General features: G+C 49.3%; 1 protein-coding gene across 1 annotated transcript; it reads left to right on the forward strand.

The window, feature by feature from the left end:
• Window positions 1-384: 384 nt before the first annotated feature.
• Window positions 385-27,214, forward strand: LOC130348098 (serine/threonine-protein phosphatase 2A 56 kDa regulatory subunit delta isoform-like; the record flags this gene model as incomplete). Its single annotated transcript, XM_056554705.1, is given in 5 exon segments — window positions 385-505; window positions 2,115-2,216; window positions 4,561-4,633; window positions 4,882-4,998; window positions 25,411-27,214. Coding segments are annotated over 5 exon segments (551 nt in total), but the record flags the coding sequence as incomplete, so codon positions are not given.
• Between the last annotated feature and the right edge of the window lie 90 nt (window positions 27,215-27,304).

The following is a 27,304-nucleotide window of genomic DNA, read 5'->3' on the forward strand; positions in this document are numbered from 1 at the left end:
TGGACTGTACCCTCCTGCCCTGTGTCTACTTCACCATGGACTGTACCCTCCCGCCCTGTGTCTACTTCACCATGGACTGTATCCTCCACCCTGTGTCTACTTCACCATGGACTGTACCCTCCCGCCCTGTGTCTACCTCACCATGGACTGTATCCTCCCGCCCTGTGTCTACTTCACCATGGACTGTACCCTCCCGCCCTGTGTCTAACTCACCATGGACTGTACCCTCCCACCCTGTGTCTACTTCACCATGGACTGTATCCTCCACCCTGTGTCTACCTCACCATGGACTGTACCCTCCACCCTGTGTCTACCTCACCATGGATTATGACCTATGTCCTAGATTACATTTCTCTGTATTGATTTCCATGTTGTAGGTGGCAGAGCGAGCACTTTACTACTGGAATAATGAGTATATCCTGAGCCTGATGAGTGATAACGCTGTGCAGATTCTCCCAATTATGTTCCCATCTCTGTACAGAAATTCCAAGAACCATTGGAATAAGTAAGTGATGTGAAAATGGAAGATGGTGGCAATATCTATGTGGAAGTTTCCTCATCTGCTACATCTACTTTATGATCTTGTGTCTGGGTTGTGGTCATGCTGGGGTTTTACCATAGGTTAACATCCAGTGGCTTATTCCGGTCTGGTGGTCTATCCTATTTCGGTGTTGTTGTCCTAAGGTTAATTCTGTGTTGGGGTCGTTGTCCAGTGGTTTATATTCTGTGTTGGGGTCATTGTCTGGTGGTTTATATTCTGTGTCGGGGTCGATGTCTGGTGGTTTATATTCTTTGTTGGGGTCGTTGCCCGGAGGTTTATCCCCTCTCTTTGTCGTTGTCCGGTGGTTTATATTCTGTGTCTGGGTCATTGTCTGATGATTTATATTCTTTATCGGGGTCGTTGTCCGGTACTTTATATTCTGTGTCGGGGTCGTTGTCTGCTGGTTTATATTCTGTGTCGGGGTCGTTGTCTGGTGGTTTATATTCTGTGTTGGGGTTGTTTTCCGGTGGTTTATATTCTATGTTGGGGTCATTGTCCGGTGGTTTATATTTTGATTCAGGGTCGTTGTCCTGTGGTTTATATTCTCTGTCAGGGTCGTTGTCCGGTGGTTTATATTCTGTCGGGGTCGTTGTCCGGTGGTCTATATTCTGTGATGGGGGCATTGTCTGGTTGTTTATATTTTGTATCGGGGTCGTTGTCCGGTGGTTTTTATTTTATGTCGAGGTCGTTGTCCGGTGGTTTATATTCTGTGTCGGGGTCGTTGTCTGGTGGTTTATATTCTGTGTCGGGGTCGTTGTCCGGTGGTCTATATTCTGTGATGGGGGCATTGTCTGGTGGTTTATATTTTGTATCAGGGTCGTTGTCCGGTGGTTTTTATTTTATGTCGAGGTCGTTGTCCGGTGGTTTATATTCTGTGTCGGGGTCGTTGTCCGGTGGTCTATATTCTGTGATGGGGGCATTGTCCGGTGGTTTATATTTTGTATCAGGGTCGTTGTCCGGTGGTTTTTATTTTATGTCGAGGTCGTTGTCCGGTAGTTTACATTCTGTGTCGGGGTCATTGTCCGGTGGTTTATATTCTGTGTCGGGCTCGTTGTCCGAGGTTTATATTCTGTGTCGGGGTCATTGTCTGGTTGTTTATATTCAGTGTCTGGGTCTTTGTCTATTGGTTTATATTCTGTGTCGGGGTCATTGTCTGGTGGTTTATATTCTGTGTCAGGGTCGTTGTCCGGTGGTTTATATTCTGTGTCGGGGTGGTTGTCCAGTGGTTTATATTCTGTCTCGGGGCCATTTTCCGGTGGTTTATATTCTGTGTCGGGGTCGTTGTCCGGTGGTTTATATTCTGTGTGGGGGTCGTTGTCTGGTGGTATATCCTCTCTCTGTGTTGTGGTCGATGTCCGGTGGTTTATATTCTTGTCCCCCATGTCAGCCATGGAAGCTTGGGACACCAGTTATGTAGATAGCTGCTCCAACGTTCTTTACTTCAGTTGATAAAGGATGTAGACGGCTTTTAAGAGATTCCTATGTATTTTCTTATATTATTAGTGGTAAGAAAATGTGTTACATGACAAAGAAATTCAGTGTCTGTGTGTCATGTGTGGATGTTGTCCTGCAGGACTATACATGGACTGATATACAACGCCCTGAAGCTCTTCATGGAGATGAATCAGAAGCTCTTTGATGACTGCACCCAACAGTACAAGGCTGAGAAGCAGAGGTAGGTGGCCCTCTCTGTATCTGGGATAGGATTGTGGAGCAGGGAGTTGGGATTATTGATGGTCGGAGTGCTCTCTTACCTCACGGTCCTGGGAAGGAGGAGTGCTCTCTTACCTAATTGTCCTGAAGAGGAGGAGTGCTCGCTCACCTCACTGTCCTGGGAAGAAGGAGTGCTCTCTCACAACATTGTCCTGAAGAGGAGGAGTGCTCTCTTGCTTCACTGTCCTGGTAAGGAGGAGTTCTCTCTCGCCTCATTGTCCTGCGGAGGTGGAGTGCTCTCTTATCTCATTGTCCTGGGAGGAGGAGTGCTCTCTTACCTCATTGTCCTGGGGTGGAGGAGTGCTCTCTTACCTCATTGTCCTGAGGAGTGCTCTCTTACTTCATTTTCCTGAGGAGTGCTCTCTCACCTCATTGTCCTGGGGAGGAGGAGTGCTCTCTCACCTCATTGTCCTGAGGAGGTGGAGTGCTCTCTTATCTCATTGTCCTGGGGAGGAAGAGTGCTCTCTTAACTCATTGTCCTGCGGTGGTGGAGTGCTCTCTTACCTCGTTGTCCTGCGGTGGAGGAGTGCTCTCTTACCTCATTGTCCTGAGGAGTGCTCTCTTACATCGTTCTGAGGAGGAGGAGTGCTCTTTCACCTCATTGTCCTGGGGAGGAGGAGTGCTCTCTTACCTCATTGTCCTGGGATGGAGGCGTGCTCTCTTACATCATTGTCCTGGGGAGGAGGAGTGCTCTCTCACCTCATTGTCCTGGGGAAAAGTGCTCTCACCTCATTGTCCTGAGGAGGAGGAGTGCTCTCTTACCTCATTGTCCTGAGGAGTGCTCTCTTACATCATTGTCCTGGGGAGGAGGAGTGCTTTCTCACCTCATTGTCCTGGGGAAAAGTGCTTTCTTACCTCATTGTCCTGAGGAGGAGGAGTGCTCTCTTACCCCATTGTCCTGGGGAGGAGGAGTGCTCTCTTACCTCATTGTCCTGGGGAAAAGTGCTCTCTTACCTCATTGTCCTGAGGAGGAGTGCTCTCTTACCTCATTGTCCTGAGGAGGAGGAGTGCTCTCTTACCTCATTGTCCTGTGAAGGAGGAGTGCTCTCTTACCTCATTGTCCTGGGAGGAGGAGTGCTCTTTTACCTCATTGTCCTGGGAGTAGGAGTGCTCTCTTACCCCATTGTCCTGGGGAAGAGGAGTGCTCTCTTACCTCATTGTCCTGGGAGGAGGAGTGCTCTCTTACCTCATTGTCCTCTGGAGGAGGAGTGCTCTCTTACCTCATTGTCCTCTGGAGGAGGAGTGCTCTCTTACCTCATTGTCCTGGGAGGAGGAGTGCTCTCTTACCTCATTGTCCTGAGGAGTGCTCTCTTACATCATTGTCCTGGAGAGGAGGAGTGCTTTCTTACCTCATTGTCCTGAGGAGGAGGAGTGCTCTCTTACCCCATTGTCCTGGGGAGGAGGAGTGCTCTCTTACCTCATTGTCCTGGGGAAAAGTGCTCTCTTACCTCATTGTCCTGAGGAGTGCTCTCTTACCTCATTGTCCTGAGGAGGAGGAGTGCTCTCTTACCTCATTGTCCTGGGAAGGAGGAGTGCTCTCTTACCTCATTGTCCTGGGAGGAGGAGTGCTCTTTTACCTCATTGTCCTGGGAGGAGGAGTGCTCTCTTACCCCATTGTCCTGGGGAAGAGGAGTGCTCTCTTACCTCATTGTCCTGGGAGGAGGAGTGCTCTCTTACCTCATTGTCCTCTGGAGGAGGAGTGCTCTCTTACCTCATTGTCCTGGGAGGAGGAGTGCTCTCTTACCTCATTGTCCTGGGAGGAGGAGTGCTCTCTTACCTCATTGTCCTGGAAGGAGGAGTTCTCTCTTACCTCATTGTCCTGGAAGGAGGAGTGCTCTCTTACCTCATTGTCCTGAGGAGGAGGAGTGCTCTCTTACCTAATTATCCTGGGAGGAGGAGTGCTCTCTTACCTCATTGTCCTGGAAGGAGGAGTGCTCTCTTACCTCATTGTCCTGAGGAGGAGGAGTGCTCTCTTACCTCACTGTCCTGAGGAGGAGGAGTGCTCTCTTTCCTCTTATGTCCTGAGGAAGAGGAGTGCTCTTTTACCTCACTGTCCTGAGGAGGAGTGCTCTCTTACCTCACTGTCCTGAGGAGGAGGAGTGCTCTCTTACCTCACTGTCCTGAGGAGGAGGAATGCTCTCTTACCTCCCTGTCCTGAGGAGGAGTGCTCTCTTACCACACTGTCCTGAGGAGGAGTGCTCTCTTACCTCACTGTCCTGAGGAGGAGGAGTGCTCTCTTACCTCACTGTCCTGAGGAGGAATGCCGCTGAGTCTACTGCACATTCTTCTGCTATTTTCTTCTTTAGGGGGAAGATCAGAGGCAGAGAGCGAGCAGAGATGTGGAATCGCATTGAGGAAATGGCGCGGTTGAACCCACAGGTAGGAGGCGCTGGTGCAGCTTGTGTCTCCCGATGATGTGCAGCTTGTGTCTCCCAATGATGTGCAGCTTGTGTCTCCCAATGATGTGCAGCTTGTGTGTCTCCCGATGATGTGCAGCTTGTGTCTCCCAATGATGTGCAGCTTGTGTGTCTCCCGATGATGTGCAGCTTGTGTGTCTCCCGATGATGTGCAGCTCCGGAGGAATGTCTCACACGCTTTTTCTCTCTCTCTCTCGTCACGCTCCTCAGTACACTATGTATAATTCTCCTCCTGCTCTCAGCCTGATCTGCTCCATGGAGACAGACACCCCGACCGCTGAGGATATTCAGATCCTAAAGAAGACAATGGAGACTGAGGCTGTGCAGGTGACGAATGGCTGAACCCCACCTACCCCTCACGGCCTGTACACATTCACCCCCATATATACCGCACACACAGGAGGAATAAGATCAGACATGTTCTCCTCACTATATGGCGGTTTTATTGTAAGGTCATAGTAGCAGAATCATCCACCCGTCTGACCGTTGTACAGATGCCGCCATTTTACCATAGAACATTTAGTGGTGATTCTTATTGTTTAGTATTTCAGTAGATTTACCTCCTTGTAGAATCCTCGCACTGATCCGTGTAAACAGCGCCATTCTCCTTATCTGGTGTCTTTATTATCTCATGCCGTTACTAGACAGGGTGACAGCTGACAATTCTCTGGTGACTAGTACTGACTAACTGAGGACACGCTCACCAGTCCAGTGATATACATGAGTATTGTGACAGTGGGCAACCGAGGTGGCTGGTGTACTGGAACAGTGAAAAGGTTCTCGGCTGATTGACTGCTGTTGACAGGTCCTAGGCTGGTGCTTACTGGTGATTGTTTTAGGTGGTTAACTAATGGTGACTGGTGATGGTTTTAGGTGGTTAACTAATGGTGACTGGTGATGATTGTAGGTGGTGACTAATGGTGACTGGTGATGGTTTTAGGTGGTGGTTTTAGGTGGTTAACTAATGGTGACTGGTGATGGTTTTAGGTGGTTAACTAATGGTGACTGGTGATGGTTTTAGGTGGTTAACTAATGGTGACTGGTGATGGTTTTAGGTGGTGACTAATGGTGACTGGTGATGGTTTTAGGTGGTTAACTAATGGTGACTGGTGATGGTTTTAGGTGGTGACTAATGGTGACTGGTGATTATTGTAGGTGGTTAACTAATGGTGACTGGTGATGATTGTAGGTGGTGACTAATGGTGACTGGTGATGATTGTAGGTGGTTAACTAATGGTGACTGGTGATGATTGTAGGTGGTGACTAATGGTGACTGGTGATGGTTGTAGGTGGTGACTAATGGTGACTGGTGATGGTTTTAGGTGGTTAACTAATGGTGACTGGTGATGATTGTAGGTGGTGACTAATGGTGACTGGTGATGGTTGTAGGTGGTGACTAATGGTGACTGGTGATTATTGTAGGTAGTGACTAATGGTGACTGGTGATTATTGTAGGTAGTGACTAATGGTGACTGGTGATGGTTGTAGGTGGTGACTAATGGTGACTGGTGATTATTGTAGGTGGTGACTAATGGTGACTGGTGATGGTTTTAGGTGGTTAACTAATGGTGACTGGTGATGATTGTAGGTGGTGACTAATGGTGACTGGTGATGATTGTAGGTGGTGACTAATGGTGACTGGTGATGGTTGTAGGTGGTGACTAATGGTGGCTGGTGATGGTTTTAGGTGGTTAACTAATGGTGACTGGTGATGATTGTAGGTGGTGACTAATGGTGACTGGTGATGGTTTTAGGTGGTTAACTAATGGTGACTGGTGATGATTGTAGGTGGTGACTAATAGTGACTGGTGATTATTGTAGGTAGTGACTAATGGTGACTGGTGATGGTTGTAGGTGATGACTAATGGTGACTGGTGATTATTGTAGGTAGTGACTAATGGTGACTGGTGATGGTTGTAGGTGGTGACTAATGGTGACTGGTGATTATTGTAGGTAGTCACTAATGGTGACTGGTGATTATTGTAGGTAGTGACTAATGGTGACTGGTGATGGTTGTAGGTGGTTAACTAATGGTGACTGGTGATGATTGTAGGTAGTGACTAATGGTGACTGGTGATTATTGTAGGAAGTGACTAATGGTGACTGGTGATGGTTGTAGGTAGTGACTAATGGTGACTGGTTATGATTGTAGGTAGTGACTAATGGTGACTGGTGATTATTGTAGGTAGTGACTAATGGTGACTGGTGATTATTGTAGGTAGTGACTAATGGTGACTGGTGATGGATGTAGGTAGTGACTAATGGTGACTGGTTATGATTGTAGGTAGTGACTAATGGTGACTGGTGATGATTGTAGGTGGTTAACTAATGGTGACTGGTTATGATTGTAGGTAGTGACTAATGGTGACTGGTGATGATTGTAGGTGGTTAACTAATGGTGACTGGTGATGGTTGTAGGTGGTAACTAATGGTGACTGGTGATGATTGTAGGTGGTGACTAATGGTGACTGGTGATGGTTGTAGGTGGTGACTGGTGATTATTGTAGGTAGTGACTAATGGTGACTGGTGATGATTGTAGGTGGTGACTAATGGTGACTGGTGATGGTTTTAGGTGGTTAACTAATGGTGACTGGTGATGATTGTAGGTGGTTAACTAATGGTGACTGGTGATTATTGTAGGTGGTGACTAATGGTGACTGGTGATGGTTGTAGGTAGTGACTAATGGTGACTGGTGATTATTGTAGGTAGTGACTAATGGTGACTGGTGATGGTTGTAGGTAGTGACTAATGGTGACTGGTGATTATTGTAGGTGGTGACTAATGGTGACTGGTGATGGTTGTAGGTGGTGACTAATGGTGACTGGTGATTATTGTAGGTAGTGACTAATGGTGACTGGTGATTATTGTAGGTAGTGACTAATGGTGACTGGTGATGGTTTTAGGTGGTGACTAATGGTGACTGGTGATGGTTGTAGGTGGTGACTAATGGTGACTGGTGATGATTGTAGGTGGTGACTAATGGTGACTGGTGATTATTGTAGGTAGTGACTAATGGTGACTGGTGATGGTTTTAGGTGGTGTCTAATGGTGACTGGTGATGATTGTAGGTAGTGACTAATGGTGACTGGTGATGGTTTTAGGTGGTGTCTAATGGTGACTGGTGATGATTGTAGGTGGTGACTAATGGTGACTGGTGATGGTTTTAGGTGGTGACTAATGGTGACTGGTGATTATTGTAGGTAGTGACTAATGGTGACTGGTGATTATTGTAGGTAGTGACTAATGGTGACTGGTGATTATTGTAGGTAGTGACTAATGGTGACTGGTGATTATTGTAGGTGGTGACTAATGGTGACTGGTGATTATTGTAGGTGGTTAACTAATGGTGACTGGTGATTATTGTAGGTAGTGACTAATGGTGACTGGTGATTATTGTAGGTGGTGACTAATGGTGACTGGTTATGATTGTAGGTGGTGACTAATAGTGACTGGTGATTATTGTAGGTAGTGACTAATGGTGACTGGTGATTATTGTAGGTAGTGACTAATGGTGACTGGTGATTATTGTAGGTAGTGACTAATGGTGACTGGTTATGATTGTAGGTGGTGACTAATGGTGACTGGTGATTATTGTAGGTAGTGACTAATGGTGACTGGTGATTATTGTAGGTAGTGACTAATAGTGACTGGTGATTATTGTAGGTAGTGACTAATGGTGACTGGTGATGGTTGTAGGTGGTGACTAATGGTGACTGGTGATTATTGTAGGTGGTGACTAATGGTGACTGGTGATGATTGTAGGTGGTGACTAATGGTGACTGGTGATTATTGTAGGTAGTGACTAATGGTGACTGGTGATGATTGTAGGTGGTGTCTAATGGTGACTGGTGATGATTGTAGGTAGTGACTAATGGTGACTGGTGATGATTGTAGGTAGTGACTAATGGTGACTGGTGATGATTGTAGGTGGTTAACTAATTGTGACTGGTGATTATTGCAGCTAGTGACTAATGGTGACTGGTGATGATTGTAGGTGGTGACTAATGGTGACTGGTTATGATTGTAGGTGGTGACTAATGGTGACTGGTTATGATTGTAGGTGGTGACTAATGGTGACTGGTGATTATTGTAGGTAGTGACTAATGGTGACTGGTGATGGTTGTAGGTAGTGACTAATGGTAACTGGTGATTATTGTAGGTAGTGACTAATGGTGACTGGTGATGGTTTTAGGTGGTGTCTAATGGTGACTGGTGATGATTGTAGGTAGTGACTAATGGTGACTGGTGATTATTGTAGGTAGTGACTAATGGTGACTGGTGATGGTTTTAGGTGGTGTCTAATGGTGACTGGTGATGATTGTAGGTAGTGACTAATGGTGACTGGTGATGATTGTAGGTAGTGACTAATGGTGACTGGTGATTATTGTAGGTAGTGACTAATGGTGACTGGTGATGGTTTTAGGTGGTGTCTAATGGTGACTGGTGATGATTGTAGGTGGTGACTAATGGTGACTGGTGATTATTGTAGGTGGTGACTAATGGTGACTGGTGATGGTTTTAGGTGATGACTAATGGTGACTGGTGATTATTGTAGGTAGTGACTAATGGTGACTGGTGATTATTGTAGGTAGTGACTAATGGTGACCGGTGATTATTGTAGGTAGTGACTAATGGTGACTGGTGATTATTGTAGGTGGTGACTAATGGTGACTGGTGATTATTGTAGGTGGTTAACTAATGGTGACTGGTGATTATTGTAGGTGGTGACTAATGGTGACTGGTTATGATTGTAGGTGGTGACTAATGGTGACTGGTGATTATTGTAGGTAGTGACTAATGGTGACTGGTGATTATTGTAGGTAGTGACTAATGGTGACTGGTTATGATTGTAGGTGGTGACTAATGGTGACTGGTTATGATTGTAGGTGGTGACTAATGGTGACTGGTGATTATTGTAGGTAGTGACTAATGGTGACTGGTGATTATTGTAGGTAGTGACTAATAGTGACTGGTGATTATTGTAGGTGGTGACTAATGGTGACTGGTGATGGTTGTAGGTGGTGACTAATGGTGACTGGTGATTATTGTAGGTGGTGACTAATGGTGACTGGTGATTATTGTAGGTAGTGACTAATGGTGACTGGTGATTATTGTAGGTAGTGACTAATAGTGACTGGTGATTATTGTAGGTGGTGACTAATGGTGACTGGTGATGGTTGTAGGTGGTGACTAATGGTGACTGGTGATTATTGTAGGTGGTGACTAATGGTGACTGGTGATGATTGTAGGTGGTGACTAATGGTGACTGGTGATTATTGTAGGTAGTGACTAATGGTGACTGGTGATGATTGTAGGTGGTGTCTAATGGTGACTGGTGATGATTGTAGGTAGTGACTAATGGTGACTGGTGATGATTGTAGGTGGGTGACTAATGGTGACTGGTGATTATTGCAGCTAGTGACTAATGGTGACTGGTGATGATTGTAGGTGGTGACTAATGGTGACTGGTGATGATTGTAGGTGGTGACTAATGGTGACTGGTGATGATTGTAGGTGGGTGACTAATGGTGACTGGTGATGATTGTAGGTAGTGACTAATGGTGACTGGTGATGATTGTAGGTAGTGACTAATGGTGACTGGTGATAATTGTAGGTGGTGACTAATGGTGACTGGTGATGATTGTAGGTGGGTGACTAATGGTGACTGGTGATGATTGTAGGTGGGTGACTAATGGTGACTGGTGATGATTGTAGGTAGTGACTAATGGTGACTGGTGATGATTGTAGGTAGTGACTAATGGTGACTGGTGATGATTGTAGGTAGTGACTAATGGTGACTGGTGATGATTGTAGGTGGGTGACTAATGGTGACTGGTTATGATTGTAGGTGGTGACTAATGGTGACTGATGATGATTGTAGGTGGTGACTAATGGTGACTGGTGATTATTGTAGGTGGTGACTAATGGTGACTGGTGATGATTGTAGGTGGTGACTAATGGTGACTGGTGATTATTGTAGGTGGTGACTAATGGTGACTGGTGATGATTGTAGGTGGTGACTAATGGTGACTGGTGATGGTTGTAGGTAGTGACTAATGGTGACTGGTGATGGTTTTAGGTGGTTAACTAATGGTGACTGGTGATGATTGTAGGTGGTGACTAATGGTGACTGGTGATTATTGTAGGTAGTGACTAATGGTGACTGGTGATTATTGTAGGTAGTGACTAATGGTGACTGGTGATTATTGTAGGTGATGACTAATGGTGACTGGTGATGATTGTAGGTGGTGACTAATGGTGACTGGTGATGATTTTAGGTGATGACTAATGGTGACTGGTGATGGTTGTAGGTGGTTGACTAATAGTGACTGGTGATGGTTGTAGGTGGTTGACTAATGGTGACTGGTGATGGTTGTAGGTGGTTGACTAATGGTGACCGATGATGGTTGTAGGTGGTTGACTAATCATGACTGGTTCAAGGCTGGTGCTGACTGGTGATGATTGTAGGTGGTTGACTAATGATGACTGGTGATGGTTTTAGGTGGTTGACTAATGGTGACTGGTGGGGGATGTCTAATGATGACTGGTGGGGGATGACTAATCATGACTGGTGGGGGATGACTAATCATGACTGGTGGGGGATGACTAATGATGACTGGTGGGGGATGACTAATGATGACTGGTGGGGGATGACTAATGATGACTGGTGGGGGATGACTAATGATGACTGGTGGGGGATGACTAATGATGACTGGTGGGGGATGACTAATGATGACTGGTGGGGGATGACTAATGATGACTGATGGGAGATGACTAATGATGACTGGTAGGGGATGACTAATGGTGACTGGTGGGGGATGACTAATGATGACTGGTGGAGGATGACTAATGGTGTCTGGTGGGGGATGACTAATAATGATTGATGGTGAATGACTAATGGTGACTGGTGGGGGATGACTAATGGTGACTGGTGGGGGATGACTAATGGTGACTGGTGGGGGATGACTAATGATGACTGGTGGGGGATGACTAATGATGACTGGTGGGGGATGACTAATGATGACTGGTGGGGGATGACTAATGATGACTGGTGGGGATGACTAATGATGACTGGTGGGGATGACTAATGATGACTGGTGGGGGATGACTAACGATGACTGGTGGGGGATGACTAACGATGACTGGTGGGGGATGACTAATGGTGACTGGTGGGGGATGACTAATGATGACTGTTGGGAGATGACTAATGATGACTGGTGGGGATGACTAATGATGACTGGTGGTAAATGACTAATGATGACTGGTGGGGGATGAATAATGATGACTGAAGGAGGATGACTAATGATGACTGGTGGGTGATGACTAATGATGACTGGTGGGGGATGACTGATGGGGAATGTCTAATGATGATTAATGGTGACTTGTGGGGGATGACTAATGATTACTGGTGGGGGATGACTAATGATGACTAATGGTGACTGGTGGGGGATGACTAATGGTGTCTGGTGGGGGATGACTAATGGTGACTGGTGGGGGATGACTAATGATGACTGGTGGGGGATGACTAATGATGACTGATGGGGGATGACTAATGTTGACTGATGGGGGATGACTAATGGTGACTGGTGGGGGATGACTAATGATGACTGATGGGGGATGACTAATGGTGACTGGTGGGGGATGACTAATGATGACTGGTGGGGGATGACTAATGGTGTCTGGTGGGGGATGACTAATGATGACTGATGGGGAATGACTAATGATGACTGATGGGGAATGACTAATGATGACTGGTGGGGGATGACTAATGATGACTGGTGGGGGATGACTAATGTTGACTGGTGGGGGATGACTAATGTTGACTGATGGGGAATGACTAATGATGACTGATGGGGGATGACTAATGGTGACTGGTGGGGGATGACTAATGGTGACTGGTGGGGGATGACTAATGATGACTGATGGGGGATGACTAATGGTGACTGGTGGGGGATGACTAATGATGACTGGTGGAGGATGACTAATGGTGTCTGGTGGTGGATGACTAATGATGACTGATGGGGAATGACTAATGACGACTAATGGTGACTGGTGGGGGATGACTAATGGTGACTGGTGGGGGATGACTAATGGTGACTGGTGGGGGATGACTAATGGTGACTGGTGGGGGATGACTAATGGTGACTGGTGGGGGAAGACTAATGGTGTCGGGTAGGGGATGACTAACGATGACTGGTGGGGGAATAACTAACGATGACTGGTGGGAGATGACTAACGATGACTGGTGGGGGATGACTAATGATGACTGGTTGGTATGACTAATGATGACTGGTGGGGGATGACTAATGGTGACTGATGGGGGATGACTAATGGTGACTGGTGGGTGATGATTAATGATGACTGGTGGAGGATGACTAATGGTGTCTGGTGGGGGATGACTAATGATGACTGATGGGGAATGACTAATGATGACTAATGGTGACTGGTGGGGGATGACTAATGGTGACTGGTGGGGGATGACTAATGGTGACTGGTGGGGGTTGACTAATGGTCACTGGTGGGGGATGACTAATGGTGACTGGTGGGGGATGACTAATGGTGACTGGTGGGGGATGACTAATGGTGACTGGTGGGGGATGACTAATGGTGACTGGTGGGGGAAGACTAATGGTGACTGGTGGGGGAAGACTAATGGTGTCTGGTAGGGGATGACTAACGATGACTGGTGGGGGAATGACTAACGATGACTGGTAGGGGAATGACTAACGATGACTGGTGGGGGATGACTAACGATGACTGGTAGGGGATGACTAATGATGACTGGTGGGGGATGACTAATGGTGACTTGTGGGGGATGACAAATGGTGACTGGTGGGGGATGACAAATGGTGACTGATGGGGGATGATTTATGATGACTGATGGGGGATGACTAATGATGACTGATGGGGGATGACTAATGATGACTGGTGTGGGATGACTAATGATGACTGGTGGGGAATGACTAATGATGACTGGTGGGGGATTACGAATGATGACTGGTGGGGGATTACGAATGATGACTGGTGGGGGATGACTAATGGTGACTGATGGGGGGATGACTAATGATGACTGATGGGGGGATGACTTATGATGACTGGTGGGGGATGACTAATGGTTACTGGTGGGGGATGACTAATGATGACTGGTGGGGGATGACTGATGGGGAATGACTAATGGTGACTGGTGAGGGATGACTAATGGTGACTATTGGGGAATGACTAATGATGACTGGTGGGGGATGACTAATGGTGACTGATGATTGATTTAGGAGGTTGACCCATGATGATGTTGACTGGTGGTGGTTGTAGGTGGTGACTAATGGTGACTGGTGTTGGTTGTAGGTGGTGACTGGTGATGGTTGTAGGTGGTGACTGGTGGTGGTTGTACGAAGTGACTAGTGGTGACTGGTTGTGACTGGTGATGGTTGTACGTGGGGACTAATGGTGACTGGTGATGGTTGTACGTGGTGACTAATGGTGACTGGAGATGATTGTAGGTGGTGACTAATGGTGACTGGAGGTTGTGACTGGTGGTGGTTTTAGGTGGTGACTGGTGATGGTTGTAGGTGGTGACTGATGGTGGCTGTAGGTGATGACTAATGACTGGTGGTAGTTGTAGGTGGTGGTTGTAGGTGGTGACGTGATGACTGGTGATGGTTGTAGGTGGTGACTGGTGGTGGTTGTAGGTGGTGACTGGTAGGGACTAGTGTTGGTTGTAGGTGGTGACTGGTGGTGATTGTAGGTGGTGATTAATTGTGACTGGTGGTGGTTGTAGGTGGTGACTGGTGGTGATTGTAGGTGGTGACTGGTGGTGATTGTAGGTGGTGACTGGTGGTGGTTGTAGGTGGTGACTGGTGGTGATTGTAGGTGGTGACTGGTGATTGTTGTAGGTGGTGATTGTAGGTGGTGACTGGTGATTGTTGTAGGTGGTGACTGGTGATGGTTGTTGGTGGTGACTGGTGGTGGTTGTAGGTGGTGACTGGTGGTGGTTGTAGGTGATGACTGGTGGTGGTTGTAGGCGGTGACTGGTGGTGATTGTAGGCGGTGACTGGTGGTGGTTGTAGGTGGTGATTGGTGATGGTTGTAGGTGGTGACTGGTGATGGTTGTAGGTGGTGATTGGTGATGGTTGTAGGTGGTGACTGGTGGTGGTGACTGGTGGTGGTTGTAGGTGGTGACTGGTGGTGGTTGTAGGTGGTGACTGGTGATGGTTGTAGGTGGTGACTGGTGATGGTTGTAGGTGGTGACTGGTGATGGTTGTAGGTGGTGACTGGTGGTGGTTGTAGGTGGTGACTGTTGATGGTTGTAGGTGGTGACTGGTGATGGTTGTAGGTGGTGACTGGTGGTGGTTGTAGGTGGTGACTGGTGGTGGTTGTCGGTGGTGACTGGTGGTGGTTGTAGGTGGTGACTGGTGATGGTTGTAGGTGGTGACTGGCAGTGGTTGTAGGTGGTGACTGGCGGTGGTTGTAGGTGGTGATTGGCGATGGTTGTAGGTGGTAATTGTAGGTGGGGACTGGTAGTGGTTGTAGGTGGTGACTGGTGGTGGTTGTCGGTGGTGACTGGTGGTGGTTGTAGGTGGTGACTGGTGATGGTTGTAGGTGGTGACTGGCGGTGGTTGTAGGTGGTGACTGGCGGTGGTTGTAGGTGGTGACTGGCGGTGGTTGTAGGTGGTGACTGGCGATGGTTGTAGGTGGTGATTGGTGGTGATTGTAGGCGGTGACTGGTGGTGGTTGTAGGTGGTGACTGGCGGTGGTTGTAGGTGGTGACTGGCGGTGGTTGTAGGTGGTGACTGGCGGTGGTTGTAGGTGGTGACTGGCAGTGGTTGTAGGTGGTGACTGGCGATGGTTGTAGGTGGTGATTGTAGGTGGTGACTGGTGATGATTGTAGTTGGTGACTGGTGATGATTGTAGGTGGTGACTGGTGATGGTTGTAGGTGGTGACTGGTGGTGGTTGTAGGTGGTGACTGGTGATGGTTGTAGGTGGTGACTGTAGGTGGTGACTGGTGGTGGTTGTAGGTGGTGACTGGTGGTGGTTGTAGGGGGTGACTGGTGGTGGTTGTAGGTGGTGACTGGTGGTGGTTGTAGGTGGTGACTGGTGATGGTTGTAGGTGGTGACTGGTGATGGTTGTAGGAGGTGACTGGTAGTGGTTGTAGGTGGTGATTGGTGGTGATTGTAGGTGGTGACTGGCGGTGGTTGTAGGTGGTGACTGGCGGGGGTTGTAGGTGGTGATTGTAAGTGGTGACTGGTGATGATTGTAGGTGGTGACTGGTGATGGTTGTAGGTGGTGACTGGTGGTGGTTGTAGGTGGTGACTGGTGGTGGTTGTAGGTGGTGACTGGTGATGGTTGTAGGTGGTGACTGGTGATGGTTGTAGGAGGTGACTGGTAGTGGTTGTAGGTGGTGATTGGTGGTGATTGTAGGTGGTGACTGGCGGTGGTTGTAGGTGGTGACTGGCGGGGGTTGTAGGTGGTGATTGTAGGTGGTGACTGGTGATGATTGTAGGTGGTGACTGGCGATGGTTGTAGGTGGTGACTGGTGGTGGTTGTAGGTGGTGACTGGTGATGGTTGTAGGTGGTGACTGTAGGTGGTGACTGGTGGTGGTTGTAGGTGGTGACTGGTGGTGGTTGTAGGGGGTGACTGGTGGTGGTTGTAGGGGGTGACTGGTGATGTTTGTAGGTGGTGACTGGTGATGGTTGTAGGTGGTGACTGGTGGTGGTTGTAGATGGTGACTGGTGATGGTTGTAGGTGGTGACTGGTGATGGTTGTAGGTGGTGACTGGTGGTGGTTGTAGGTGGTGACTGGTGGTGGTTGTAGGTGGTGACTGGTGGTGGTTGTAGGTGGTGACTGGTGGTGGTTGTAGGTGGTGACTGGTGGTGGTTGTAGGTGGTGACTGGTGATGGTTGTAGGTGGTGACTGGTGGTTGTAGGTGGTGACTGGTGATGGTTGTAGGTGGTGACTGGTGGTGATTGTAGGTGGTGACTGGTGGTGGTTGTAGGTCGTGACTGGTGGTGGTTTTAGGTGGTGACTGGTGGTGATTGTAGGTGGTGACTGGTGGTTGTTGTAGGTGGTGACTGGTGGTGGTTGTAGGTGGTGACTGGCGGTGGTTGTAGGTGGTGACTGGCGGTGGTTGTAGGTGGTGACTGGCGGTGGTTGTAGGTGGTGACTGGCGGTGGTTGTAGGTGGTGACTGGCGGTGGTAGTAGGTGGTGACTGGCGGTGGTTGTACGTGGTGACTGGTGATGATTGTAGGTGGTGACTGGTGGTGGTTGTAGGTGGTGACTGGTGATGGTTGTAGGTGGTGACTGGTGGTGGTTGTAGGTGGTGACTGGTGATGGTTGTAGGTGGTGACTGTAGGTGGTGACTGGTGGTGGTTGTAGGTGGTGACTGGTGGTGGTTGTAGGGGGGTGACTGGTGGTGGTTGTAGGGGGTGACTGGTGATGTTTGTAGGTGGTGACTGGTGATGGTTGTAGGTGGTGACTGGTGGTGGTTGTAGGTGGTGATTGGTGATGGTTGGAGGTGGTGACTGGTAATGGTTGTAGGTGGTGACTGGTGGTGATTGTAGGTGGTGACTGGTGATGGTTGTAGGTGGTGACTGGTGGTGGTTGTAGGTGGTGACTGGTGGTGGTTGTAGGTGGTGACTGGGGGTGACTGGTGATGGTTGTAGGTGGTGACTGGTGGTGGTTGTAGGTGGTGACTGGTGGTGGTTGTAGGTGGTGACTGGTGGTGGTTGTAGGTGGTGACTGGCGGTGGTTGTAGGTGGTGACTGGCGGTGGTTGTAGGTGGTGACTGGCGGTGGTTGTAGGTGGTGACTGGCGGTGGTTGTAGGTGGTGACTGGCGGTGGTAGTAGGTGGTGACTGGCGGTGGTTGTAGGTGGTGACTGGCGGTGGTTGTAGGTGGTGACTGGAGGTGGTTGTAGGTGGTGACTGGAGGTGGTTGTAGGTGGTGACTGGAGGTGGTTGTAGGTGGTGACTGGTGGTGATTGTAGGTGGTTACTGGTGGTGATTGTAGGTAGTGACTGGTGGTGGTTGTAGGTGGTGACTGGTGGTGATTGTAGGTGGTGACTGGTGATGGTTAGTGGTGGTGACTGGTGGTGGTTGTAGGTGGTGACTGGTGGTGGTTGTAGGTGGTGACTGGCGATGGTTGTAGGTGGTGACTGGTGGTGGTTGTAGGTGGTGACTGGTGGTGGTTGTAGGTGGTGACTGGCGGTGGTTGTAGGTGGTGACTGGCGGTGGTTGTAGGTGGTGACTGGCGGTGGTTGTAGGTGGTGACTGGCGGTGGTTGTAGGTGGTGACTGGAGGTGGTTGTAGGTGGTGACTGGTGGTGATTGTACGTGGTTACTGGTGGTGATTGTAGGTAGTGACTGGTGGTGGTTGTAGGTGGTGACTGGTGGTGATTGTAGGTGGTGACTGGTGATGGTTAGTGGTGGTGACTGGTGGTGGTTGTAGGTGGTGACTGGCGGTGGTTGTAGGTGGTAACTGGCGGTGGTTGTAGGTGGTTTTAGGTGGTGACTGGTAGTGACTGGCGGTGGTTTTAGGTGGTGACTGGCGGTGGTTGTAGGTGGTGATTGTAGGTGGGGACTGGTGGTGGTTGTAGGTGGTGATTGGTGATGGTTGGAGGTGGTGACTGGTAATGGTTGTAGGTGGTGACTGGTGGTGATTGTAGGTGGTGACTGGTGGTGGTTGTAGGTGGTGACTGGTGATGATTGTAGGTGGTGACTGGTGGTGGTTGTAGGTGGTGACTGGCGGTGGTTGTAGGTGGTGACTGGCGGTGGTTGTTTGTGGTGACTGGTGATGATTGTAGGTGGTGACTGGTGGTGGTTGTAGGTGGTGACTGGTGATGGTTGTAGGTGGTGACTGGTGGTTGTAGGTGGTGACTGGTGGTGGTTGTAGGGGGGTGACTGGTGGTGGTTGTAGGGGGTGACTGGTGATGTTTGTAGGTGGTGACTGGTGATGGTTGTAGGTGGTGACTGGTGGTGGTTGTAGGTGGTGATTGGTGATAGTTGGAGGTGGTGACTGGTAATGGTTGTAGGTGGTGACTGGTGGTGATTGTAGGTGGTGACTGGTGGTGGTTGTAGGTGGTGACTGGTGGTGGTTGTAGGTGGTGACTGGTGGTGGTTGTAGGTGGTGACTGGTGGTGACTGGTGATGGTTGTAGGTGGTGACTGGTGGTGGTTGTAGGTGGTGACTGGTGGTTGTAGGTGGTGACTGGCGGTGGTTGTAGGTGGTGACTGGCGGTGGTTGTAGGTGGTGACTGGTGGTGATTGTAGGTGGTGACTGGTGGTGATTGTAGGTGGTGACTGGTGGTGGTTGTAGGTGGTGACTGGTGATGGTTGTAGGTGGTGACTGGTGGTGGTTGTAGGTGGTGACTGGTGGTGGTTGTAGGTGGTGACTGGTGATGGTTGTAGGTGGTGACTGTAGGTGGTGACTGGTGGTGGTTGTAGGGGGTGACTGGTGGTGGTTGTAGGGGGTGACTGGTGATGGTTGTAGGTGGTGACTGGTGGTGGTTGTAGATGGTGACTGGTGATGGTTGTAGGTGGTGACTGGATATGGTTGTAGGTGGTGACTGGTGGTGGTTGTAGGTGGTGACTGGTGATGGTTGTAGGTGGTGACTGGTGGTGGTTGTAGGTGGTGACTGGTGATGGTTGTAGGTGGTGACTGGTGATGGTTGTAGGTGGTGACTGGTGATGGTTGTAGGTGGTGACTGGTGGTGATTGTAGGTGGTGACTGGTGGTGATTGTAGGTGGTGACTGGTGGTGGTTGTAGGTGGTGACTGGCGGTGGTTGTAGGTGGTGACTGGCGGTGGTTGTAGGTGGTGACTGGCGGTGGTTGTAGGTGGTGACTGGCGGTGGTTGTAGGTGGTGACTGGCGGTGGTAGTAGGTGGTGACTGGCGGTGGTTGTAGGTGGTGACTGGCGGGGGTTGTAGGTGGTGACTGGAGGTGGTTGTAGGTGGTGACTGGAGGTGGTTGTAGGTGGTGACTTGTGGTGATTGTAGTTGGTTACTGGTGGTGATTGTAGGTAGTGACTGGTGGTGGCTGTAGGTGGTGACTGGTGGTGATTGTAGGTGGTGACTGGTGATGGTTAGTGGTGGTGACTGGTGGTGGTTGTAGGTGGTGACTGGTGGTGGTTGTAGGTGGTGACTGGCGATGGTTGTAGGTGGTGACTGGTGGTGGTTGTAGGTGGTGACTGGTGTTGGTTGTAGGTGGTGACTGGCGGTGGTTGTAGGTGGTGACTGGCGGTGGTTGTAGGTGGTGGTTGTAGGTGGTGACTGGCGGTGGTTGTAGGTGGTGACTGGAGGTGGTTGTAGGTGGTGATTGTACGTGGTTACTGGTGGTGATTGTAGGTAGTGACTGGTGGTGGTTGTAGGTGGTGACTGGTGGTGATTGTAGGTGGTGACTGGTGATGGTTAGTGGTGGTGACTGGTGGTGGTTGTAGGTGGTGACTGGCGGTGGTTGTAGGTGGTGACTGGCGGTGGTTTTAGGTGGTGACTGGTAGTGACTGGCGGTGGTTTTAGGTGGTGACTGGCGGTGGTTGTAGGTGGTGATTGTAGGTGGGGACTGGTGGTGGTTGTAGGTGGTGATTGGTGATGGTTGTAGGTGGTGACTGGTAATGGTTGTAGGTGGTGACTGGTGGTGATTGTAGGTGGTGACTGGTGGTGGTTGTAGGTGGTGACTGGCGGTGGTTGTAGGTGGTGACTGGCGGTGGTTGTAGGTGGTGACTGGTGATGATTGTAGGTGGTGACTGGTGGTGGTTGTAGGTGGTGACTGGTGATGGTTGTAGGTGGTGACTGTAGGTGGTGACTGGTGGTGGTTGTAGGTGGTGACTGGTGGTGGTTGTAGGGGGGTGACTGGTGGTGGTTGTAGGGGGTGACTGGTGATGTTTGTAGGTGGTGACTGGTGATGGTTGTAGGTGGTGACTGGTGGTGGTTGTAGGTGGTGATTGGTGATGGTTGGAGGTGGTGACTGGTGATGGTTGGAGGTGGTGACTGGTGGTGATTGTAGGTGGTGACTGGTGATGGTTGGAGGTGGTGACTGGTGGTGATTGTAGGTGGTGACTGGTGATGGTTGTAGGTGGTGACTGGTGGTGGTTGTAGGTGGTGACTGGTGGTGGTTGTAGGTGGTGACTGGTGGTGGTTGTAGGTGGTGACTGGTGGTGATTGTAGGTGGTGACTGGTGATGGTTGTAGGTGGTGACTGGCGGTGGTTGTAGGTGGTGACTGGCGGTGGTTGTAGGTGGTGACTGGTGGTGATTGTAGGTGGTGACTGGTGGTGGTTGTAGGTGGTGACTGGTGATGGTTGTAGGTGGTGACTGGTGGTGGTTGTAGGTGGTGACTGGTGGTGGTTGTAGGTGGTGACTGGTGGTGGTTGTAGGTGGTGACTGGTGGTGGTTGTAGGTGGTGACTGGTGGTGATTGTAGGTGGTGACTGGTGATGGTTGTAGGTGGTGACTGGTGGTGGTTGTAGGTGGTGACTGGTGGTGGTTGTAGGTGGTGACTGGTGGTGATTGTAGGTGGTGACTGGTGATGGTTAGTGGTGGTGACTGGTGGTGGTTGTAGGTGGTGACTGGTGGTGGTTGTAGGTGGTGACTGGCGATGGTTGTAGGTGGTGACTGGTGGTGGTTGTAGGTGGTGACTGGCGGTGGTTGTAGGTGGTGACTGGCGGTGGTTGTAGGTGGTGACTGGCGGTGGTTGTAGGTGGTGACTGGCGGTGGTTGTAGGTGGTGACTGGCGGTGGTTGTAGGTGGTGACTGGCGGTGGTTGTAGGTGGTGACTGGCGGTGGTTGTAGGTGGTGACTGGCGGTGGTTGTAGGTGGTGACTGGCAGTGGTTGTAGGTGGTGACTGGCAGTGGTTGTAGGTGGTGACTGGAGGTGGTTGTAGGAGGTGACTGGTGGTGGTTGTAGGTGGTGACTGGTGGTGGTTGTAGGTGGTGACTGGTGGTGGTTGTAAGTGGTGACTGGTGGTGGTTGTAGGTGGTGACTGGTGATGGTTGTAGGTGGTGACTGGTGATGGTTGTAGGTGGTGACTGGTGGTGGTTGTAGGTGGTGACTGGTGGTGGTTGTAGGTGGTGACTGGTGGTGGTTGTAGGTGGTGACTGGTGGTGGTTGTAGCTGGTGACTGGTGGTGGTTGTAGGTGGTGACTGGTGGTGGTTGTAGGGGGTGACTGGTGGTGGTTGTAGGGGGTGACTGGTGGTGGTTGTAGGGGGTGACTGGTGGTGGTTGTAGGGGGTGACTGGTGGTGGTTGTAGGGGGTGACTGGTGGTGGTTGTAGGTGGTGACTGGTGATAGTTGTAGGTGGTGACTGGTGATGGTTGTAGGTGGTGACTGGTGATGGTTGTGGGTGGTGACTGGTGGTGGTTGTAGGTGGTGACTGGTGGTGGTTGTAGGTGGTGACTGGTGGTGGTTGTAGGAGGTGACTGGTGATGGTTGTAGGTGGTGACTGGTGGTGATTGTAGGTAATGACTGCCGGCTGTTATAGGTGGTGACTGCCGGCTGGCAGGATCGGCATCTCCTCTTTATACTTTTATAGTAAAGTAATGAGATTCTGTGCAGAAGTTTATTATCTTCTCACCACGAGTGTGAACAAATCCTGTGTGCCAGAAGCAAACACCTACATATAGATTCCCATTGACTGGCATATTACCCTGTAGAGTGCCCCTTTAGCAATACACGTGCTGTATGTGTTGTATTTCCCTGTAGAGTGCCCCTGTATTTCCCTGTAGAGTGCCCCTTTAGTAATACACGTGCTGTATATGTTGTATTTCCCTGTAGAGTGCCCCTTTAGCAATACACGTGCTGTATATGTTATATTACCCTGTAGAGTGCCCCTTTAGTAATTTATGTGCCGTATGTTATATTACCCTGTAGAGTGCCCCTTTAGTAATACACGTGCTGTATGTGTTGTATTTCCCTGTAGAGTGCCCCTTTAGTAATACACCTGCTGTATGTGTTGTATTTCCCTGTAGAGTGCCCCTTTAGTAATAGATGTGTATGTGTTGTATTTCCCTGTAGAGTGCCCCTTTAGTAATAGATGTGTATGTGTTGTATTTCCCTGTAGAGTGCCCCTTTAGTAATAGATGTGTATATGTTGTATTTCCCTGTAGAGTGCCCCTTTAGTAATACACGTGCTGTATGTGTTGTATTTCCCTGTAGAGTGCCCCTTTAGTAATACACCTGCTGTATGTGTCGTATTTCCCTGTAGAGTGCCTCTTTGGTAATACACCTGCTGTATGTGTTGTATTTCCCTGTAGAGTGCCCCTTTAGTAATAGATGTGTATATGTTGTATTTCCCTGTAGAGTGCCCCTTCAGTAATAGATGTGTATGTGTTGTATTTCCCTGTAGAGTGCCCCTTTAGCAATACACGTGCTGTGTGTGTTGTATTTCCCTGTAGAGTGCCCCTTTAGTAATACACGTGCTGTATATGTTATATTACCCTGTAGAGTGCCCCTTTAGTAATACACGTGCTGTATGTGTTGTATTTCCCTGTAGAGTGCCCCTTTAGTAATACACGTGCTGTATGTGTTGTATTTCCCTGTAGAGTGCCCCTTTAGTAATACACGTGCTGTATGTGTTGTATTTCCCTGTAGAGTGCCCCTTTAGTTATACATGTGCTGTATGTGTTGAATGTCCCTGTAGAGTGCCCCTTTAGTAATACATGTGCTGTATGTGTTGTATTTCCCTGTAGAGTGCCCCTTTAGTAATACACCTGCTGTATGTGTTGTATTTCCCTGTAGAGTGCCCCTTTAGTAATTCGCATGCTCTATGTGTTGTATTTCCCTGTAGAGTGTCCCTTTAGTTATACATATGCTGTATGTGTTGTATTTCCCTGTAGAGTGCCCCTTTAGTAATGCACGTGCTGTATGTGTTGTATTTCCCTGTAGAGTGACCCTTTAGTAATACACGTGCTGTATGTGTTGTATTTCCCTGTAGAGTGCCCCTTTAGTAATACACCTGCTGTATGTGTTGTATTTCCCTGTAGAGTGCCCCTTTAGTAATACACGTGCTGTATGTGTTGTATTTCCCTGTAGAGTGCCCCTTTAGTAATACACCTGCTGTATATGTTGTATTTCCCTGTAGAGTGCCCCTTTAGTAATACACCTGCTGTATGTGTTGTATTTCCCTGTAGAGTGCCCCTTTAGTAATACACGTGCTGTATGTGTTGTATTTCCCTGTAGAGTGCCCCTTTAGTAATACACGTGCTGTATGTGTTGTATTTCCCTGTAGAGTGCCCCTTTAGTAATACACGTGCTCTATGTGTTGTATTTCCCTGTAGAGTGCCCCTTTAGTAATACACGTGCTGTATGTGTTGTATTTCCCTGTAGAGTGCCCCTTTAGTAATACACGTGCTGTATGTGTTGTATTTCCCTGTAGAGTGCCCCTTTAGTAATACACCTGCTGTATGTGTTGTATTTCCCTGTAGAGTGCCCCTTTAGTAATACACCTGCTGTATGTGTTGTATTTCCCTGTAGAGTGCCCCTTTAGTAATACACGTGCTGTATATGTTGTATTTCCCTGTAGAGTGCCCCTTTATAAATACACGTGCTGTATGTGTTGTATTTCCCTGTAGAGTGCCCCTTTAGTAATACACGTGCTGTATGTGTTGTATTTCCCTGTAGAGTGCCCCTTTAGTAATACACGTGCTGTATGTGTTGTATTTCCCTGTAGAGTGCCCCTTTAGTAATACACCTGCTGTATGTGTTGTATTTCCCTGTAGAGTGCCCCTTTAGTAATACACGTGCTGTATGTGTTGTATTTCCCTGTAGAGTGCCCCTTTAGTAATACACCTGCTGTATGTGTTGTATTTCCCTGTAGAGTGCCCCTTTAGTAATACACGTGCTGTATGTGTTGTATTTCCCTGTAGAGTGCCCCTTTAGTAATACACCTGCTGTATGTGTTGTATTTCCCTGTAGAGTGCCCCTTTAGTAATACACGTGCTGTATGTGTTGTATTTCCCTGTAGAGTGCCCCTTTAGTAATACACCTGCTGTATTTGTTGTATTTCCCTGTAGAGTGCCCCTTTAGTAATACACGTGCTGTATATGTTGTATTTCCCTGTAGAGTGCCCCTTTAGTAATACATGTGCTGTATGTGTTGTATTTCCCTGTAGAGTGCCCCTTTAGTAATACACATGCTCTATATGTTGTATTTCCCTGTAGAGTGCCCCTTTAGTAATACACCTGCTGTATGTGTTGTATTTCCCTGTAGAGTGCCCCTTTAGTAATACACGTGCTGTATGTGTTGTATTTCCCTGTAGAGTGCCCCTTTAGTAATACACGTGCTGTATATGTTGTATTTCCCTGTAGAGTGCCCCTTTAGTAATACACGTGCTCTATATGTTGTATTTCCCTGTAGAGTGCCCCTTTAGTAATACACGTGCTGTATGTGTTGTATTTCCCTGTAGAGTGCCCCTTTAGTAATACACGTGCTCTATATGTTGTATTTCCCTGTAGAGTGCCCCTTTAGTAATACACGTGCTGTATGTGTTGTATTTCCCTGTAGAGTGCCCCTTTAGTAATACACGTGCTGTATGTGTTGTATTTCCCTGTAGAGTGCCCCTTTAGTAATACACGTGCTCTATATGTTGTATTTCCCTGTAGAGTGCCCCTTTAGTAATACACGTGCTGTATGTGTTGTATTTCCCTGTAGAGTGCCCCTTTAGTAATACACGTGCTCTATATGTTGTATTTCCCTGTAGAGTGCCCCTTTGCGGTTGGCACACTGATACTCTAGTGACATTCTGGTCTTCACAGGTGCCGCGTCCATCTCCTCAGGAGCAGATGCTTCTTAGCAAGAAATCAGAACTTCCGCAGGATATTTACACCATCCGAGCGCTGGAGTCTCACAAGAGAGCGGAGGAATATTTGAGTAGCAGTAAGGAGACCCTCTGACCCCCTGAGCCCAGGACTCTCTACCCATCCTGCCCCCCTGGACATGAGGGTCCGTACCCTGTGATACCAACCTGTGACCAGGAGGCGGCAGTCATCAAGCTCCATCTGAATCTGTTCCAAAACTTTTTATACTTTACATTTGAAGAACCTTGATGTAGGACCCGGGGGCCACAGTGGGGCCCTTCCTTCCTGGCCATGCATGCAAGACACCCATCATTGTCCTCTGGAGATGAATACAGCTGCTCCGCAGGTGGAAACAACAATGCTACAGCTGGAAGCCCCCCATAAGTGGCCTCCGCCTCAATGGTCTGACTCCTCCACCTCAATGGCCTGACCCCTCCCCCTCAATGGTATGACTCCTCCCCCTCAATGGTCTGACTCCTCCCCTCAATGATCTGACTCCTCCCCCTCAATGGTCTGACTCCTCCCCCTCAATGATCTGACTCCTCCCCCTCAATGGTCTGACTCCTCCGCTTCAATGGTCTGACTCCTCCGCCTCAATGGTCTGACTCCTCCCCCTCAATGGTCTGACTCCTCCCCCTCAATGGTCTGACTCCTCCGCCTCAATGGTTTGACTCCTCCCCCCTCAATGGTCTGACTCCTCCCCCTCAATGGTCTGACTCCTCCCCCTCAATGGTCTGACTCCTCCCCCTCAATGGTCTGACTCCTCCCCCTCAATGGTCTGACTCCTCCCCCTCAATGGTCTGACCCCTCCGCCTCAATGGTCTGACCCCTCCGCCTCAATGGTCTGACCCCTCCGCCTCAATGGTCTGACCCCTCCCCCTCACTGGTCTGACTCCTCCGCCTCACTGGTCTGACTCCTCCGCCTCACTGGTCTGACTCCTCCGCCTCAATGGTCTGACCCCTCCGCCTCAATGGTCTGACCCCTCCGCCTCAATGGTCTGACTCCTCCCCCTCAATGGTCTGACTCCTCCCCCTCAATGGTCTGACTCCTCCGCCTCAATGGTCTGACTCCTCCGCCTCAATGGTCTGACTCCTCCCCCTCAATGATCTGACTCCTCCCCCTCAATGGTCTGACTCCTCCGCTTCAATGGTCTGACTCCTCCGCCTCAATGGTCTGACTCCTCCGCCTCAATGGTCTGACTCCTCCGCCACAATGGTCTGACCCCTCCGCCTCAATGGTCTGACCCCTCCCCCTCAATGGTCTGACTCCTCCCCCTCAATGGTCTGACTCCTCCCCCTCAATGGTCTGACTCCTCCCCCTCAATGGTCTGACTCCTCCCCTTCAATGGTCTGACTCCTCCCCCTCAATGGTCTGACTCCTCCCCCTCAATGGTCTGACTCCTCCCCCTCAATGGTCTGACTCCTCCCCCTCAATGGTCTGACTCCTCCCCCTCAATGGTCTGACTCCTCCCCCTCAATGGTCTGACTCCTCCCCCTCAATGGTCTGTGCGTTCCATCGAGGCCACAGGAAAGGAATAAATTATTTATAAAGTCTGAGCGTCCACCTGTATACAGTCACACGAGGGTCTCGCGGATGATCACATGGTCTGAGCAGACGTGGAACCGAAAAATAAATGGTCATGAATAGTGTTTGCACCTGATGATTTCCTCTGGTGATCAGGTAGAGAAGGTGCTGAGGGGACGAGGCGCGGCTAGTCCTGATTATAGAGGGATAAGGGACGGAGGCTAGTCCTGATTATAGAGGGATAAGGGACGGAGGCTAGTCCTGATTATAGAGTGATAAGGGACGGAGGCTAGTCCTGATTATAGAGGGATAAGGGTCAGGGAGGCA

The sequence above is a fragment of the Hyla sarda genome, unplaced genomic scaffold (assembly GCF_029499605.1).
Source record: "Hyla sarda isolate aHylSar1 unplaced genomic scaffold, aHylSar1.hap1 scaffold_865, whole genome shotgun sequence".
NCBI lineage: Eukaryota > Metazoa > Chordata > Amphibia > Anura > Hylidae > Hyla > Hyla sarda.